The sequence below is a fragment of the Lithobates pipiens genome, unplaced genomic scaffold (genome assembly GCF_037356315.1).
Source record: "Lithobates pipiens isolate NorthernLeopardFrog02 unplaced genomic scaffold, aLitPip1_a1.2 Scaffold_8, whole genome shotgun sequence".
In the NCBI taxonomy this organism is placed as follows: domain Eukaryota; kingdom Metazoa; phylum Chordata; class Amphibia; order Anura; family Ranidae; genus Lithobates; species Lithobates pipiens.
The window spans coordinates 280,412,621-280,428,851 of record NW_027507903.1 but is presented as its reverse complement, the minus strand read 5'-3'; the positions used below and the strand labels follow the sequence as shown (position 1 = coordinate 280,428,851).

Genomic DNA, 16,231 nt, shown 5'->3' with positions numbered 1-16,231 from the left:
AAAAAGTCTACACACCACTGTTTAAATGACAGGTTTCAGTGATGTAAAAAATGAAACAAAGATAAATCATTTCAGAACTTTTTCCACCTTTTAATGACCTATAAACTGTACAACTCAGTTTAACAACAAACTGAAATATTTTAGGTGGAGGGAAGTAAAACTAAAATAACTTAAATAATATGGTTGCATAAGTGTGCACACCCTTAAACTAATACTTTGTTGAAGCACCTTTTGATTTTATTACAGCAGTCAGTCTTTTTGGGTATGAGTCTATCAGCATGGCACATCTTGGCTTGTCACTATTTGCCCCCTCTTCTTTACAAAAACACTCCAAATCTTTCAGATTGCAAGGACATTTCCTATGCACAGCCTTCTTCACATCACTCCACAGATTATCAATCGAATTCAGATCTGGGCTCTGGCTGGGTCATTCCAAAACTTTAATCTTCCTCTGGTGCAGCCATTCCTTTGTTGATTTGGATGTATGCTTTGGGTCGTTTTCATGCTGAAAGATGAAGTTCCTCTTCATGTTCAGCTTTCTAGCAGAAGCCTGATGGGTTTTGTGCCAATATTGACTGGTATTTGAAACTTTTCATAATTCCCTCTACCTTGACTAAGGCCCCTGTTCCAGCTGAAGAAAAACGGCCCCAAAGCATGATACTGCCACCATCATGCTTCACTGTCGGCATGGTGTTCTTTTGGTGAGGTGCAATGTTGTTTTTGCACCAAACATATCTTTTGGAATTTAGGGCCAAAAAGTTCAACCTTGGTTTCATCAGAACATAACACATTTTCCCACATTCTTTTGGGTGACTTCAGATGTGTTTTTGCAAAATTTAGCCGGGTTTGGATGTTTTTCTTTCGTGTTGACACTACTCCATGGCCTAGACATATGAAGAATGTGGGAGATTGTTGTCATATGTACCAAACAGCCAGTACTTGACAGATATTCCTGCAGCTCCTTTATGTTGCTGTAGGCCTCTTGGTAGCATCCCAGACCAGTTTTCTTCTCGTCTTTTCATTAATTTTGGAGGAACGTCCAGTTCTTGGTTAGTAATGTCTCTGTTGTGCCATATTTTCTCCACTTGATAATGACTGTCTTCATTGTGTTCCATGGTATATCTAATGCCTTGGAATTTTTTTTGTACCCATCTCCTGACTAAAGTTATAATAGAGTGTGCACACATACAACCACAGTATTTTTTTTTTTTTTTTAAACCTCCTAAAAGATTTCAGTTTGTTTTTCAGTTGTACAGTTTAGAGGTCACATTAAAGTTAGAAAAAGTTCTGAAATGATTTATCTTTGTCTCATTTTTTTTACAACCCAGAAACCTGACATTTTAACAGGGGTGTGTAGACTTTTTTATAGCCACTGTAAGCGTGAGAAATGCATGTCAGAATTGTGCTCATTTAATTTTGCGATTACTACTGTGATGTATAGAGGAACATAGGGGGATGTCAGCTACTCTAAATATACCACTGATAAAAAAAAAAAAAAAGCGTTCCTGAAAATATTTTTTAAATGTTGGCAACTATGCACATAGGCCCTTAAATTTATATATTGCTCAAACATGCCATGGAATGCCAGAATATCTTCTGGTGTACAATGGCTGGGCATGAACAAATTCTACACCAAATGCCGGGTGCAGAAAGCAGAAAATGGCAAGGATAATTTTCCAAATTTGTCACAAATAATATAGAAAAGTGACAAAGAAATTAAGATAAAAGTATTTGCTTAGCTAGACACAAAGATATCTAAATATTTGCCTATTAAATCGAATGAGCATCCCCAGAACAGATCACACAGGTGTGTTCTCAAGAGTCAAGCTCAAACTGACACACAGCCAACACTCAGGTTGTTTAACTCAGCTCAGAAATCTCTGCCACTCTGATGTCATCAGTGGCAGTTGGGTGCACCGCGCTTTACCACACTGCTGCAGATTGTTTGTTCAGCAGATTTCCTGCCAGCCAGCAGCACTGCATTGCAGAAAAAATGCCAACAAAGTGTTAATCTTCCCATGATGTTTATCCCAATGTATGACTGCTGAAGAGTGAATCCCTACATTTCACTGCATAGAGGTGTATGGGGGGGGGGGGGGGAGGTGTATTGTATTTGCTTGTTTCTCACTGACCTGAGGCTAAAATTAGCAGTCACTTTGAAAAAAAAAAATGTCGGGGGAGGGGGCTGGAGATGGGGCTTGGGAATGGATTTTATCTGCCTGTCTTCAATTTTAAAATTTCACTGATCTCCGCTAAAAATAGATCCAACATTTTTTTTTTTTTTTCAGATGGCCAAAATTAACAGTCACTTGTTTGGGGGGGGGGGGGGGGAGGGGATGATGTCTGTTAGGCTACAGAAATAAACATCTGGGTTTGAATTAAAGGACACCATGGAAATCAGGAAATTACTGTGCTGATTTTATATATATATATATATATATATATGTGTATATGTGTGTGTGTGTGTGTGTGTATATATATATCTATATATATATATATATATATATATAGATATATATACATATACACATGTGTGTGGCACAGTGGTGTAGTGGTTAGCACTCTCACCTAGCAATAAGAAGGGTCGCTGGTTCAAATCCCAACCAGGACACTACCTGCCTGGAGTTTGCATGTTCTCCCTGTGCCTGTGTGGGTTTCCTCCGGGTACTCCCGGTTTCCTCCCACAATCCAAAGACATGCAGGTAGGTTAATTGGCTTCTGTCCAAAAGTGGCCCTAGTATATGAATGGGGACCTTGGATTGTGGGCTCCTTGAGGGTAGGGACCGATGAGAGTGTGCAATGTACAGGGATAGGGACAATTGTAGACACTCACTCAGGTTGAACTGGATGGGCTGGTGTCTTTATTCAACCATACTAACTATGAACTATATGTGTGTGTATATATATATATATATTTTATTATTTATATTTATTAATACATTATGGTTTTTTACAGCAGAGAAAACGTGAAAAGCCTTGTGGAAGCGCCTTGACAAGATTAAGCAGCAAAGTGCCACTTCCAATGGATGTTTGCCACTAATGTAACTGAAAAGGAATCATTTTCAGCGTGTACTAAGTGTAGCTATATGTTTTACTTTTTGTAATATTTTGTAAATCTCAGAATGTTTATTTTTACATTATGCTACCTGTTGTAAAGCGATACATATATAAATATATACTTTTATTCATGTGTTTTTGCAAAGGATTAGTGACATACTCAGGTGGAACTACACAGTACAGTTTCTTTGTGCTGGAAACTGGCTTTGGCTTCCATTTTTTTTTTTTTTTGTACCACTTAAGTGTATTTGTCAGTATCTAGTTTTAAGCAATAAAATAGAGTAAAAGGGATGGATCGATGGTTACAGTGCAATACTTTAGGCACAATGCACTTCCCTGACTGCAGGGGCTCCGTGCCTATACTTCAGCATGGAATCATTAAGGAATGTGCAAGGGGGATTATATAAAGTTCATTGAGGCATTTTACTTTTCTAGAAGAGTGTCTGTTAAATAACTTGCACTTTTCAAATAGCCTTTTTTTTATCAAATAAGTTGTATGCAAAAAGAAACGTTGGTAAATTTTATATAGCGGTAAATTTATAGAGCATCAGTCTGCCCATTAAGTATACCAAATTATTCTGGGAGTTGTACAGACAAAACCATCAAACCAATGTTCTTAACTAGGCTTTTACTGGATTGTGCAGTTTAAAGGGGTCTCCAACCAAAATTAGAATTTCTAATGCTTCATCCCAGACAGATCCCAGGAAAACCCCAGTGTGATCCATTGTAGTATCCATGTGTTAGGAGACCAGCCCATTTACACAAGATTGTGTTTACTTTACATTTCTGAATGGCTGGTGCCAATGGACTCTGAACTTGCATCTCCATATCCCAGTAAAACAGGGGCTTTCTTGGGGAATTTTCAGGGAAGTTAGAAGCAAGTGTTAACACTTTTTCAGTTTTTCTGGAAAACCCATTTATACTGAGTAGTATCTTGTTGGAAGCAGTTTAATTGTTGTATCAAAACTGATCACGTCAGTGAATAAACCGATGTCCTATGTAATCCAGGTAGGCCGTCTATTAACTAAGGTTAGTGGATCGATTTGCTTAGCAAACTACACTGCCCAGCAGTACCTTTTTGTCAGACGAAGCACATTTTTAAGTGAATATTTCAAGGAAAAACATGTCTGTTCTAGAAAAATGCAGTAAAGTGGGTTTTGCTCACTATGAGGAATGCTATATTCACCAGAGGTGCTTTAGCGCTATCAGCGTACCACAACCGCTTGTAACTTTACGTCCATATACATGTTTTTCACAGACGCAGCTTGATATCTACTAAAGTTGACAGTACTGACCCATGTTGGGGTATATCTAATGCTCATTTTCTCTAGGTCAGGCATGTCAAACTTTATTATTGGCTGCATGCAGCCCTCATTAGTCTAACATTCAAAATAAAACTACTAAATGAATGCACCTCCAGCTGTTTTCAGTTTATAGGTTACACTTCTTTAGGTAACTTTGTAGTGTAATACTTTCATATGGCCCTCTTCTCTGTGATTAAATATTATAAATGTAAATGTTTACTGTAATGTTAGGTTTTGAGGTATAAGAATGGTGTTCTGGAGTTAAGGCCAAGTTCACCTTTCAGGAAAAAATAATAAATGCACATATTTTTGCAGAACAAAAAAAAAAATAGCATTTATTCTTTTTTTCTACAGGAGCCTTCAAAGCATTGCACCCACAATCAGTGGATAATGAGTACATGGTGGAGCTCCTGCAGACATGTCCTCAACTTTCTTGTCCATACCTCTGCACAGGCTGATAGAAGCTGAAGTAGGAATCAATGGACTATGAGGGTACTCATCCATGCCCTTGCAGTCCAATAAGACATTTGTCTGCCGCAGTGGCAGACAGGGCTTGTAGTTTCTTCATTTACAGATCTCTGTGAATGAATTGTGTGGGCAGATTTTGAATGTGGGAGGGAGAAAGAATCTCTGCCAGATCACAGATGAGAGAGATTGCTGGAATAAGTTACACCTATTCCAGCGGTGAACTCATCCTTTAAGTAGGTGCGGGCCACTTTAAAAATTAAAGTGCCGGTTCCCACTGCTGCAATGTCAGACATTGTATGTGATTCGCACTGCTATGCGAATCACATGCAATGTTTGTGCGATGCAAATTCAGCCATATAGATTGTATGGCTGAATTTGCATCGCATTCAGAAACAAACTCGTGCAGGACCCCTTTTTTTTGGTCGGCACCAGAATCAGATCACATGGGTGTTCACATCCATGTGATCTAATTCATTTCCGAATTGACAGTTCACACTCAGATATGTGAGCCGATCTGGGGGTGTCATTAACTTTATAGTGACACTATCAGTGGTTCGCATAGGGCAGCATGAACTGCCTGTGGGAGACACGCAATGCAGGAACCCGTACTGAATTTGCAGGGTTCCTGCATCGCTGCAGTGTGAACCGACTGTTTTATCTGAGTTTGACATGCCTGCTCATGCTGTAATACATAGGACAGGTCAGTGCTGCCATGAATTCCACAGGACACAATTAGTACAGAGGTGATTTCTTCTGTCTGCCAAAGTGCACAGCAGTGCATGATCCATTAATATGTAAATATGGGTTGTATGCCCGCCAAGAAGCAGCTTGATTTGCCACCTGTGTGTATGAGCTCTAAGTTATTATACTTGAAAATTTTAGCAGTATTTGTGAATTACAGATGTAGTTACTGTAAGTAAACCTAATATGAAATCAAAATGTTACCCCCCCCCCCCCCTCTTCCCCAGCATATATTATGATAGGGCCATTTAAAAAAAGTAAGATATAGATAGTGCTAGGAAATAAATCGTAAAATTGTATAGCAATATGTCCCTCATTCTGAAAATACAAGTGCATTAAATTTGTGGCATTATGGATTATATATTTCTACTTCTTTACTTCTAAATACATACTTAATTCTATAACATGCTTTTTATACAAGTATAGATAATGCATAGTTTCTGATAATTGTTAATGACAGAGAAAGTTATAATTGTATAGAAAGAAGGCAAAATAGTGGATTTCCATGCCAGTATTTTGGAGAGAGTGTGCATCTTTCATGTGGAAAGGCTTTTTCTTTCCTTATTTATCTTGGTAACCAGTAATATGAAACACTTGGAATTTGTTTTTGGATTTTTCCTCATTATTTGAAGTACCACCACTCCTTTAAAAAAATGCTGCTTAGCATTTCAGATGCATCACTGCACTCACTTTTCACCCATAGCTCATCTTAGAGAGAGGTAGACAGTCATTGCTGGTCACAATCTGGAAATCTGCAGGTAGCCTAATTGCTTTTATACAAGCTGAAGCCTGTATGTACTAGACAAGTATTCAGCAAGCTTCAAGCAGATTTGTTAAAACTTTTAGAACCAACCTTGAGCTTCAGTTTGGGGGTAAATATAGTGGTTCTAAAGACAGGGCATATTTCACCTCAATGCATTTCTTGCATTAAATAAAAAATGTCCCAGTCATTTTATTACCCCCTCACCGGGAAGCGGGGGTGGGGCAGAGCTGGGCTGCACGTGTTTATGGACACGCACACAGGTGGGGGCAAGCCTGCAGATGTGCCCTCATGGCAAGCGGCTTGCTATGGGGGCACAAAGAAGAGGGGGAGCTGAGAGCACTGCTGAGGGACCCCAGAAGTGGCAGTTTGGAGTTACTCTGCCATTGCACAGAGCAGGCAAGCATAATACATTTTATAATTTAAGAAAAAACACTTTAATGTACGTGCCTACTAAACGAGCAGAAAGCATGTTATAGTATGCTTCAGCACTACTTTAAAGTTGTTGTAAGTGGAAAAGTCAAAAAGAAAAACATGTTATACTTGGCTGCACAAAGCAACCTCAATCCGCCTCTTCTCTGGTTCCCTGCTGGCGCTCCAGGGTCCTCCCCCCCCCTGCTGAGTGCCCCCATAGGAAGCAGCTTGCTATGTGGGCACTCATGCAGGCATGCTCCTAAGCGGCTCCTAAGTGTGTACATTGATACACACAGTGTGGATCGGCTCAGCCCCTGGATTTCTGCTGTGATTTACTATGATTGACAGCAGCAGGAGCCAGTGCCAATGTCTGAGCCACTGATGAGAGCGAGCGCAGCAATCCTGTTCTCGTGCACAGTGCTCTGGTAAGGGAGAGTGCACACAGAAGGTTTTTTTTACCTTAATGCATACAGTGCATTAAGGTAAAAAAACCTTCTGACTTTAGAACCACTTTAATCTAGTTAAAATCCTCCCGAAGCCTACTAGCAGCTTGTTCAATGAGACGGTAAGCACACTATTAAAGCATAAGTAAACCTTACAAATTTAAAGCAGGGTAGTGGCTATTGGTAGAAAAGAATTTACAAGTTTCTTCTCCCCCCAAAAAATCTGCAGTTTTTTGTTTTTTAAATCTGGACCCTGACTAATGTGGGAAGCTCATTGCTGCTGGAGAGCACACCCAGAGGTAAATATGTCATAATGTTCATGTATAATGTGCACAGATACTGACCACCCCAACCATGGTTTACTTCTTGCTGCCTTGAGAGCTATTTAACATTCCTGACGTTTGTCCTAAAGGTTTTAACAAATCTACTGGAAACTTGCTGAAAGCTTTGCAATACTATAAGGCTCAATTCACATCTATGCATGGTGCTTTTGAGCGTTTCTGCAGTGTTTTTTTTTTTTTTTGCTGTGCTTTCCACGTTGTTTTTTTTTCCTGCAGTTTGCGTTTTTGATGCTTTTCTTTTTGGAAAATTTGTTGTTTGGCAGATATATAAATGCAAATTGCGGTAAAGACACACTACCTGCTTTTCTGCAGCTTCTCCATTGAAGTCTATTGAACCAAAAAAAAGCAGTTTTCCATTTAAAAAGTCACTGACCCTTTCCAAAAATGCAGAGGCACAAAAATGCATTGATGTGACAGTGTTCCATAGGAAACCCAAAATGTCTTGCGTTTCTGTAAAAAGCATGAAAAAAATGCATTGGTGTGAATGGAGCCTAAACGCTAGCCGTACGCGCACTGGTTTTTCACATACCGAAGCCCATATATGTGCAGGCCTATAGATGTTCAAATATTCCACAATTATATTGGAGAAAATTGCTAGTCAAATTTTACATAGCTTAAGAAATTAAGTCATTTTAAATGCACAATTTAAATATTGTATATTGATACTTGTGTGATTTTAATGTGGATCATTTTGGCATATAGATTATATATCGTAATTAGTTTCCATTTACATGCCTGAGCATAAGACATTCCGTTGGACACCTACCATGCATACTATCGTGTCGTATCATCTCCACAATTAGTTTAGGGCAGATCTTGAACACTATATAGGAAATCTCCTCTGCAATAATAAAGTTTGTATGTGAGGTCTGTAAAATGTATATTTTATATTTACACAGAGGTTATTGTTTTTAACGTAGCCATTAATATTGGCTACGGAAAATGTATTTTTGCTTCCGAGTTTTGTAAACATTTGTAAAGTATATATCATAGCAATATAGATTTGCTAAAATGAGGTCATGTGCTCAAGGTTTGGTTTTGAAGACAGACTTGGCAGATCCCGGCCGGTGTGGATATGGTAAACATTTTCAGGTTAATATTAGCAAAGTGGGCAGTTGTTTCATATGGGTCCCCATTTTCACTTGGTCGGCATCAGGTGCTTGGGAAATTCGGGAACTCTCGCCACTGATGCACAAAATGCTTGCCTTGTGTCTGTGCATTACTGGATAGGAAAGCGTTAGCCCACCAAGGTGATATGAACGGCTGTGGGATGAGAGGGACTCATGCATGTTGCTTTACAGACTCGTCTTCAACGGGTAAAAATGTCTGACCTATTATTTTTTAAATATGCACTTTTCACTGCTGTTTTATTGCCAGTGTTCCTTCCATCTGTACAGAAGCTTGTACTCTTGTTGTTAGTGCTACAGTTGAAATGGCTTAGTGATCGCAGTACATATTTCTATATTGTACTAGTTGCATTGTGTATCATGCAGCTTCTGTGTGCAGTGATGCTGCTGTTCTGTAGTCGTGAATGCAAGCCTTGCTGGTGAGCCTTATGTGTCAGTGTTTACGAAGCCATCTTTACTCCTTATGCTGAGGGAATGTTGTTTGCTACTATAGTTTTAGCGTCAAGTTTTCTTTGCACTTGTATAAATGTTATTAAGCTCACACATGTGGGCTTTTTTATTTTACAGCACTTTACAATTGTCCAGTCATATGAATTTTAAGTAATCATGTCAAGGAATTATTCATCAAGTAATCATGCAGTAACACGGTGTAGTTGTGTTCTATGTAGGTATGCAATCGCAACTGACAGTGTTAACTGTAATGTACAATCAGTGTGGCTGCTGTTTTTAAACACATACATACACATACACACACACACACACACACAGTTCCTAAAAGCATGTATACTGCAAATCAGAGGATAATTGACCATTTCAATGTGCAATTTCAGTTGTAAATTCATTTTAAAGTTAGGAATTTGTGGTCTTCTGTTTGTGATGATGATTGTGATGTGTGTCTAATCAAAGAAAGTAGCATGGGAAGTAAGGAAACCAGAACCAGCCAAGATTTGAACCATCTGTGGCCAGCCTTAGGGCTCGTGTAGATGGGCAGAAAAGAGCATGCTGCATGTGCTTTCAGGATTATTTTAAGTCCTTCCCATCCACCTTCACATCCCCTTTAAAAGTTAATGCTCAGGGAGGCGGAAAGTATTGGCGATCATGTGACCATTGTGTTTGGCTATCACAGTGGTCACATGATTGGGAGCCGGTCTCACCGGCTACCAATATCTTCTCGGAACCAAGAGGCATTTTCAGCTGCGCACTCCCAGAACATAAACATTGCCTGCCCAGTGATGCATATATGCGTTAAAGCCCAGCATTTTGCCACCACACTTATGGGTTACTGGGGCCTAAAGGGATTAAAAATAGTTTTGAGCTCATTCAAAGTTACTTCTCACCCAGATGCTTTAGCGTTCCTACTGCCTTGTAAGGAGAGAAGAGCAGTTTTGATGCACATGCCCATGTACATAACCTGACACAAGTAACAAAGTCTTATCTTATTGGTTTATAATTGCCCAGCAAACTATTCCAGCCCCCAAATTTGATGTCTAAGCCCTCCACAACATACCATTCCAGAGATAAGCTGGTACTGGGGATGTCTTGTTCTTTCCCAACCCCTTCTCCATCAACATTCAAGCTTTGAAATCAGAGTTCTTAAGCCTCTGGTATGCTCCATCAGTTGATGGACCATCCTTGCACTTACACCACTTGGGCCACAGCATACACCCACCAAAGTTTAGTATTTCAGTTCTAGGTGAAGACTAGAGAACTGACTAACACAGTAAAGCCCCATACACACTATCAGATTTTCTTTTCCTTCAAATTTATCAAAACCGTATAATATGAGGTCAAACCTTAGTTTCAATGTTTATGCAACCAGGCAGGCCCTTGCGCTACATGGTTATGTAAATCTGAAGAAAAAAATCAGCAGAAAATCTGATAGTGTGTATGGGGCTTAACATGTTTTTTTTTTTTTTTTAAGAAAGCTAGGGACTAGGTTTATTTGTCTGGAGATCTGTTTCTGTTCTATATTTCCACCTAGAACTAAGGTAAATGTAGATCTTAAAGTATAACTAAAGGATAAACTTTTGTTTGTAGTTTTGGATAGAAGGATTAGAACTGTCAGTTTTGATTGCTGTGTGTCCCCATTAAGGAGAATTGCCCTCTCTATTTGTGCTGCTTACCCTTATCATTAAAAGTAAAAGAAAATCACAAATTTTGGGTTGCCCCCAGAAAAGTAATGGGACACTAGTTCTGGTGACCCTGGGATCCCCAAGGAATTCCTTTATTTGCAGAGATTTCCTCTAACTTCCTGTTTGGCTATGGGACAGAAAGTGAAGGGAAATCTCCGCAATGTGACACAGATGAGGAAAAAAAATATCTGACGGGTTATAATGGGTTATAACCCTTCCTTATTCTATCCAAAATGGAAAAAAAAAATCCTTTAGTTCTACTTTAACTCCATGCTTCAGTCTCACCTAAAGCATGTTTTAGATTTTCTTATACTTGCCTTTCTCTGAAGTCTTCAAGCTGGTGAGGTAATGCATCGGGTCTTCTTTAGAACTTCACAGCAGAGCAATGCTAATGATGCCTTCTACATCATTACACTGAGTGCTGGTTGCTGTGGTGATGCCCCCTTCTCTTAGGTGGCTGGTCCAGGACACTCAGTGTATTATGGGTGCCATTTAATGCAGAAGTCTGAGAACATTTTTTGGTGGGGGAGAGCATTGAAGAGAGCCTCAGTGTGAAAGGGGTCTATATGGTTGTCTTGAACTTATTAAAGTATTACTTCTTATTACTTCTACTTCTTCAAAGTAGACCTTTGTACTCAATTTGCACACAAAAATCCAGTAGCTGACTTAAAAACTGCAGTTGTTTGCAACCATATTCAAGCATAGCAGCTATGAAAGTTGAAGCCAAACTCCAGTGTGTGTGTATGTGTATATGTATGTATGTGTGTGTGTGTGTATGTGTGTGTGTGTGTATATATGTATGTATATATATATATATATATATATATATATATATCACTGTTTGTTATAATGCAGCCATTTGCTAAAATCATTTAAGTTTGTTTCAGAAAAACACAGAATTGTTGACATTTTTGCAGATTTAGTAAAAAAGAAACACTGAACTATCACATGGTCCTAAGTATTCAGACCCTTTGCTCAGTATTTATTAGAAGCACCCTTTTGATCTAATACAAGCCATGAGTCTTTTTGGGAAAGATACAACGAGTTTTTCACACCTGGATTTGGGGATCCTCTGCCACTCCTCCTTGTAGATCCTCTCCAGTTCTGTCGGGTTGGATGGTAAACGTTGGTGGACAGCCATTTTTAGATCTCTCCAGAGATGCTCAATTGGGTTTAAGTCAGGGCTCTGGCTGGACCATTCAAGAACAGTCACAGAGTTGTGTGAAGCCACGCATTTGTTATTTTAGCTGTGTGCTTAGGGTCATTGTCTTGTTGGAAGGTAAACCTCCGGCCCAGTCTGAGGTCCTGAGCACTCTGGAGAAAGGTTTCGTTCAGGATATCCCTGTACTTGGCTGCATTCATATTTCTCTTAATTGTAACCAGTAGTCCTGTCCCTGCAGCTAAAAAACACCCCCACAGCATGATGCTGCCACCACCATGCTTCACTGTTGGAACTGTATTGGACAGGTGACGAGCAGTGACTGGTTTTCTCCACACATACCACTTAGAATTAAGGCCAAAAAGTTCTGTCTTGGTCTCATCAGATCAAAGCATCTTATTTCTCACCATCTTTGAGTCCTTCAGGTGTTTTTTTTTGTTTTGTTTTTTTAGCAAACTCTATGCAGGCTTTCATGTGTCTTGCACTGAGGAGAGGCTTCCGTCAGGTCACTCTACCATAAAGCCCCAACTGGTGGAGGGCTGCAGTAATGGTGGACTTTCTACAACTTTCTCCCATCTCCCAACTGCATCTCTGGAGCTCAGCCACAGTGATCTTTGGCTTCTTCTTTACCTCTCTCACCAAGGCTCTTCTCCCTCAATAGCTCAGTTTGGCCAGCTCTAGGAAGGGTTCTGGTCGTCCCAAACGTCTTCCATTTAGGAATTATGGAGGCCACTGTGCTCTTAGGAACCTTAAGTGCAGCAGATTTTTTTTGTAACCTTGGCGAGATCTGTGCCTTGCCACAATTCTGTGTCTGAGCTCTTCAGGCAGTTCCTTTGACCTCATGATTCTCATTTGCTCTGACATGCACTGTGAGCTCTAAGGTCTTATATAGACAGGTGTGTGGCTTTCCTAATCAAGTCCAATCAGTATAATCAAACACAGCTGGACTCAAATGAAGGTGTAGAACCATCTGAAGGACGATCAGAAGAAATGGACAGCACCTGAGTTAAATATATGAGTGTCACAGCAAATGCCTCGTACACACGTTCCGATTATCGTACGACCGATCGTTCACATTTTGTTGCATACAACTAAGATCGAATACAACAGTGCAAAATGTGTGTAAGATTTTTGTCGTACGATTCTGGAACAATCTTCCGTCGTGCGTAGCTACGTATTTTAAATGATGTCAAATACGTGTGACCTGTGTGTCCTTCTGGTTTATTTTCGTGCTTCCGATCATGCGTGGTGTTTGTCGAATGACATTTATCGGACGCATACTGTACTGGCTATACGATTGTCGTACGACGGGCTGTCATCCGACCAAAGTTTTCCTGTTTGTCCCTTCGGATTTGGTTGGACGGACTGTCGCGATCGGCTGTCGAAAGCTGCGTACTAACGATCAGATTATCGCACGATCTGTCCGAAAGCGACTTTTGTGGTCCGATAATCGGAACGTGTGTACGAGCCAAAAGGATCTGAATACTTAGGACCATGTGATATTTCAGTTTTTCTTTTTTAATACATCTGCAAAAATGTCAACAATTCTGTGTTTTTCTGTCAATATGGGGCGCCGTGTGTACATTAATGAGGAAAAAAATGAACGTAAATTTTAGCAAATGGCTGCAATATAACAGAGTGAAAAATGTAAGGGGGTCTGAATACTTTCCATCCCCACTGTATGTGTGTTTGTGTGTGTGTATATATATATATATATATATATATATATATATATATATATATATATATATATATATATATATATATAATATAGGATTAGAACTCTTTGGAGAGTTTTTTTTTTTTTTTTACTGTCTGTTCCATCTGACACTTTTACAGGAAGGGAGAGGGAATCTCCAATAGGACATGCAGACAAATAAAAATTCGGGGGTTCCAACTTTTCTGTAATAAACTATAAAATAGGTTAGAGTTGGGGTTTCATGTATGATTTGCTGCTATGGGCATATGTAGAACAATTCTTTATCTTCTACAAAGCAGCCAGTGTATGTAAGCATCAGATCATTGAATCAGGGTCTTTTGGAGGAATATAGTAAACCATATTCTTACTTGTTGCTGTATGTTGCCTTACACATTTTATTTTTACTTTTTATACAGGGTATATGTAATTATCATTTACTGATTGGCACTTTCAATGACCATGCATTTCAGAGAAAAATATGCTTTTATCAAGCTGACAAATATTTATATACTGTTGTCATTTTGATGTGTTATTCTTCATATGACCAATAAATGTTTTAAGATTCTTTTACTCATTTGCAAAGTTAATGCTTGAAATATTATGCCATAATTGTATTAAATAAACTTGCTTTATATTGTTTACGTGATCACAGTGTTGAAATTGTTTGTTTTTTATTTCCATCATATATTTAATAATAATTAAATAAATTTTTTTTATCAAGGCAGCCCAATTGACTAAATAAAATTCAGGACTATGCAGAGTTGGCTTTGTTGTTGAGGCAAACTGTCAGGAGTGAAATGGAATAACAATGTGCAAACTCCACTTTTGTGTTAAGAAAACATTCTTCTCTAGGTGATCTGTGTACATTACAAGGATTTAAACCCACAACAGTAAAATCAGCCTGTATATGCAGTAAAGCATGCTTCTTATACTCACTGTGGAACCTAAGGGGTTAATCCTCTGCATTGTATAAAAAAAAGCTGTTTGAGCCTGTCTCCTCTGGTCCTCCCCTTCCTCCACCGTCAGAATGAAAATTCCTCTTACAAACGTTAAATAGACCCTGATAGAAGTTAAAAGACTGCTATATACTGTTGATGAGAAAAGATATTTAGCAGTTTATATTAACTAAAATAATTGCATTTCTGTGTACTGTGGGAGACCAGATATAACATGATTCCAGGAGCAGAGCTCATATAGGTACAGATTGGAAGATTTTTTTTACATAACACAGACACAGGGACACTTATTGTTATGGTACAGAGAGAATAAGACTATTTAGTTGCAGTTATGGGGGGGGGGGGGGGGCATGACACAGCAGGGCTGCGGATGACGGAGGCACATACTCTGACCATGGTGTCACGGCTCAGCAGCCATGATAAACCATGGTCAGTTTGCATGGGGGAGGGTATAACTAGGCAGGATCAGTCAGGTTTTTTTAGGTGTTACAGGGGGGCAAATGACACAGCACAAGCACTATGCTGTATAAAATGCTTTAGGGGAACTGCTCTTTAATACCAGAGGTCGGTCATATAATTGAGCAATGTGTTTTAACCATTTTGCTGGCTTAAGACCAGACCACGTTTTGCGATTTGGCACTGCGTCGCTTTAACTGACAATTGCGCGGTCGTGCGACGTGGCTCCCAAACAAAATTGACGTCCTTTTTTCCCACAAATAGAGCTTTCTTTTAGTGGTATTTGATCACCCCTGCATTTATTTTTTGCGCTATAAACAAAAATAGAACAACAATTTTTGAAAAAAAAAAAACGCATTATTTTTTACTTTTTGTTATAATAAATATCCCCCAAAAATATATTTTAAAAAACTGTTTTTTCCCTCAGTTTAGGCCGATACGTATTCTACATATTTTTGGTAAAAAAAAATCGCAATAAGCAATTATTGATTGGTTTGGGCAAAAGTTATAGCGTTTACAAAATAGGGGATAGTTTTATGGCATTTTTATTAATATTTTTTTTTTTTACTAGTAATGGTGGAGATCAGCGATTTTTATTCTAATTGCGACATTATGGCGGACACATCGGACATTTTTGGCACATTTTTGGGACCATTGTCATTTATACAGCAATCAGTGCTATACAAATGCACTGATTCCTGTGTAAATGACACTGGCAGTGAAGGTGGCAGTGTAGGGGTTAAGTGTTACTAACTGTGGGGGGCTGGGCTTTGTGTTAGTGAACACTGATCTCTGCTCCAATCACATGGAGCAGAGATCAGTGTCACTTGTTGCTAGGCAGAACGGGGAGATTCTGTTTACAACGGCATCTCCCCGTTCAGCCTCTCCATGAGACGATCGCGGGCATCCCTGCGGCGATCGAGTACGCGCGACCGGACTTGCGGAGGTCCTGACCGGCACGCACGCGTGATGGCAGGGCGGCATATAGAAATGGACGTACCTGTATGCCAACATGCCTGCCCGTGCCATTCTGCCAATGTACATAGTCGTGTGTCTGTCGGGAACTGGTTAAGCAGCACAAATATATACATTTTTTTAAACAGCGCTTACCATTGTGGGAACACAATTTGTATTTGCAGCAGCTTAAGGGTCAATTTAAAAAGGTCACTGTATT

The 16,231-nt window shown here is 39.4% G+C and overlaps 1 protein-coding gene across 3 annotated transcripts in view; it reads left to right on the top strand.

Annotated features, from left to right (window-relative positions):
• Positions 1–14,291, top strand: part of HCFC2 (host cell factor C2) — a 74,377-nt gene extending 60,086 nt beyond the window's left edge. For 2 of the 3 annotated variants that reach the window (XM_077472120.1, XM_077472122.1), the window contains one exon: positions 2,957–14,291. In XM_077472120.1, coding sequence (XP_077328246.1) covers positions 2,957–2,970 — 14 coding nt within the window. In that variant the 3' untranslated portion in view covers positions 2,971–14,291. The remainder of the gene's footprint in view (positions 1–2,956) is intronic. The other variant, XM_077472121.1, reaches the window with a different exon arrangement.
• The last annotated feature ends 1,940 nt before the right edge of the window (positions 14,292–16,231 follow it).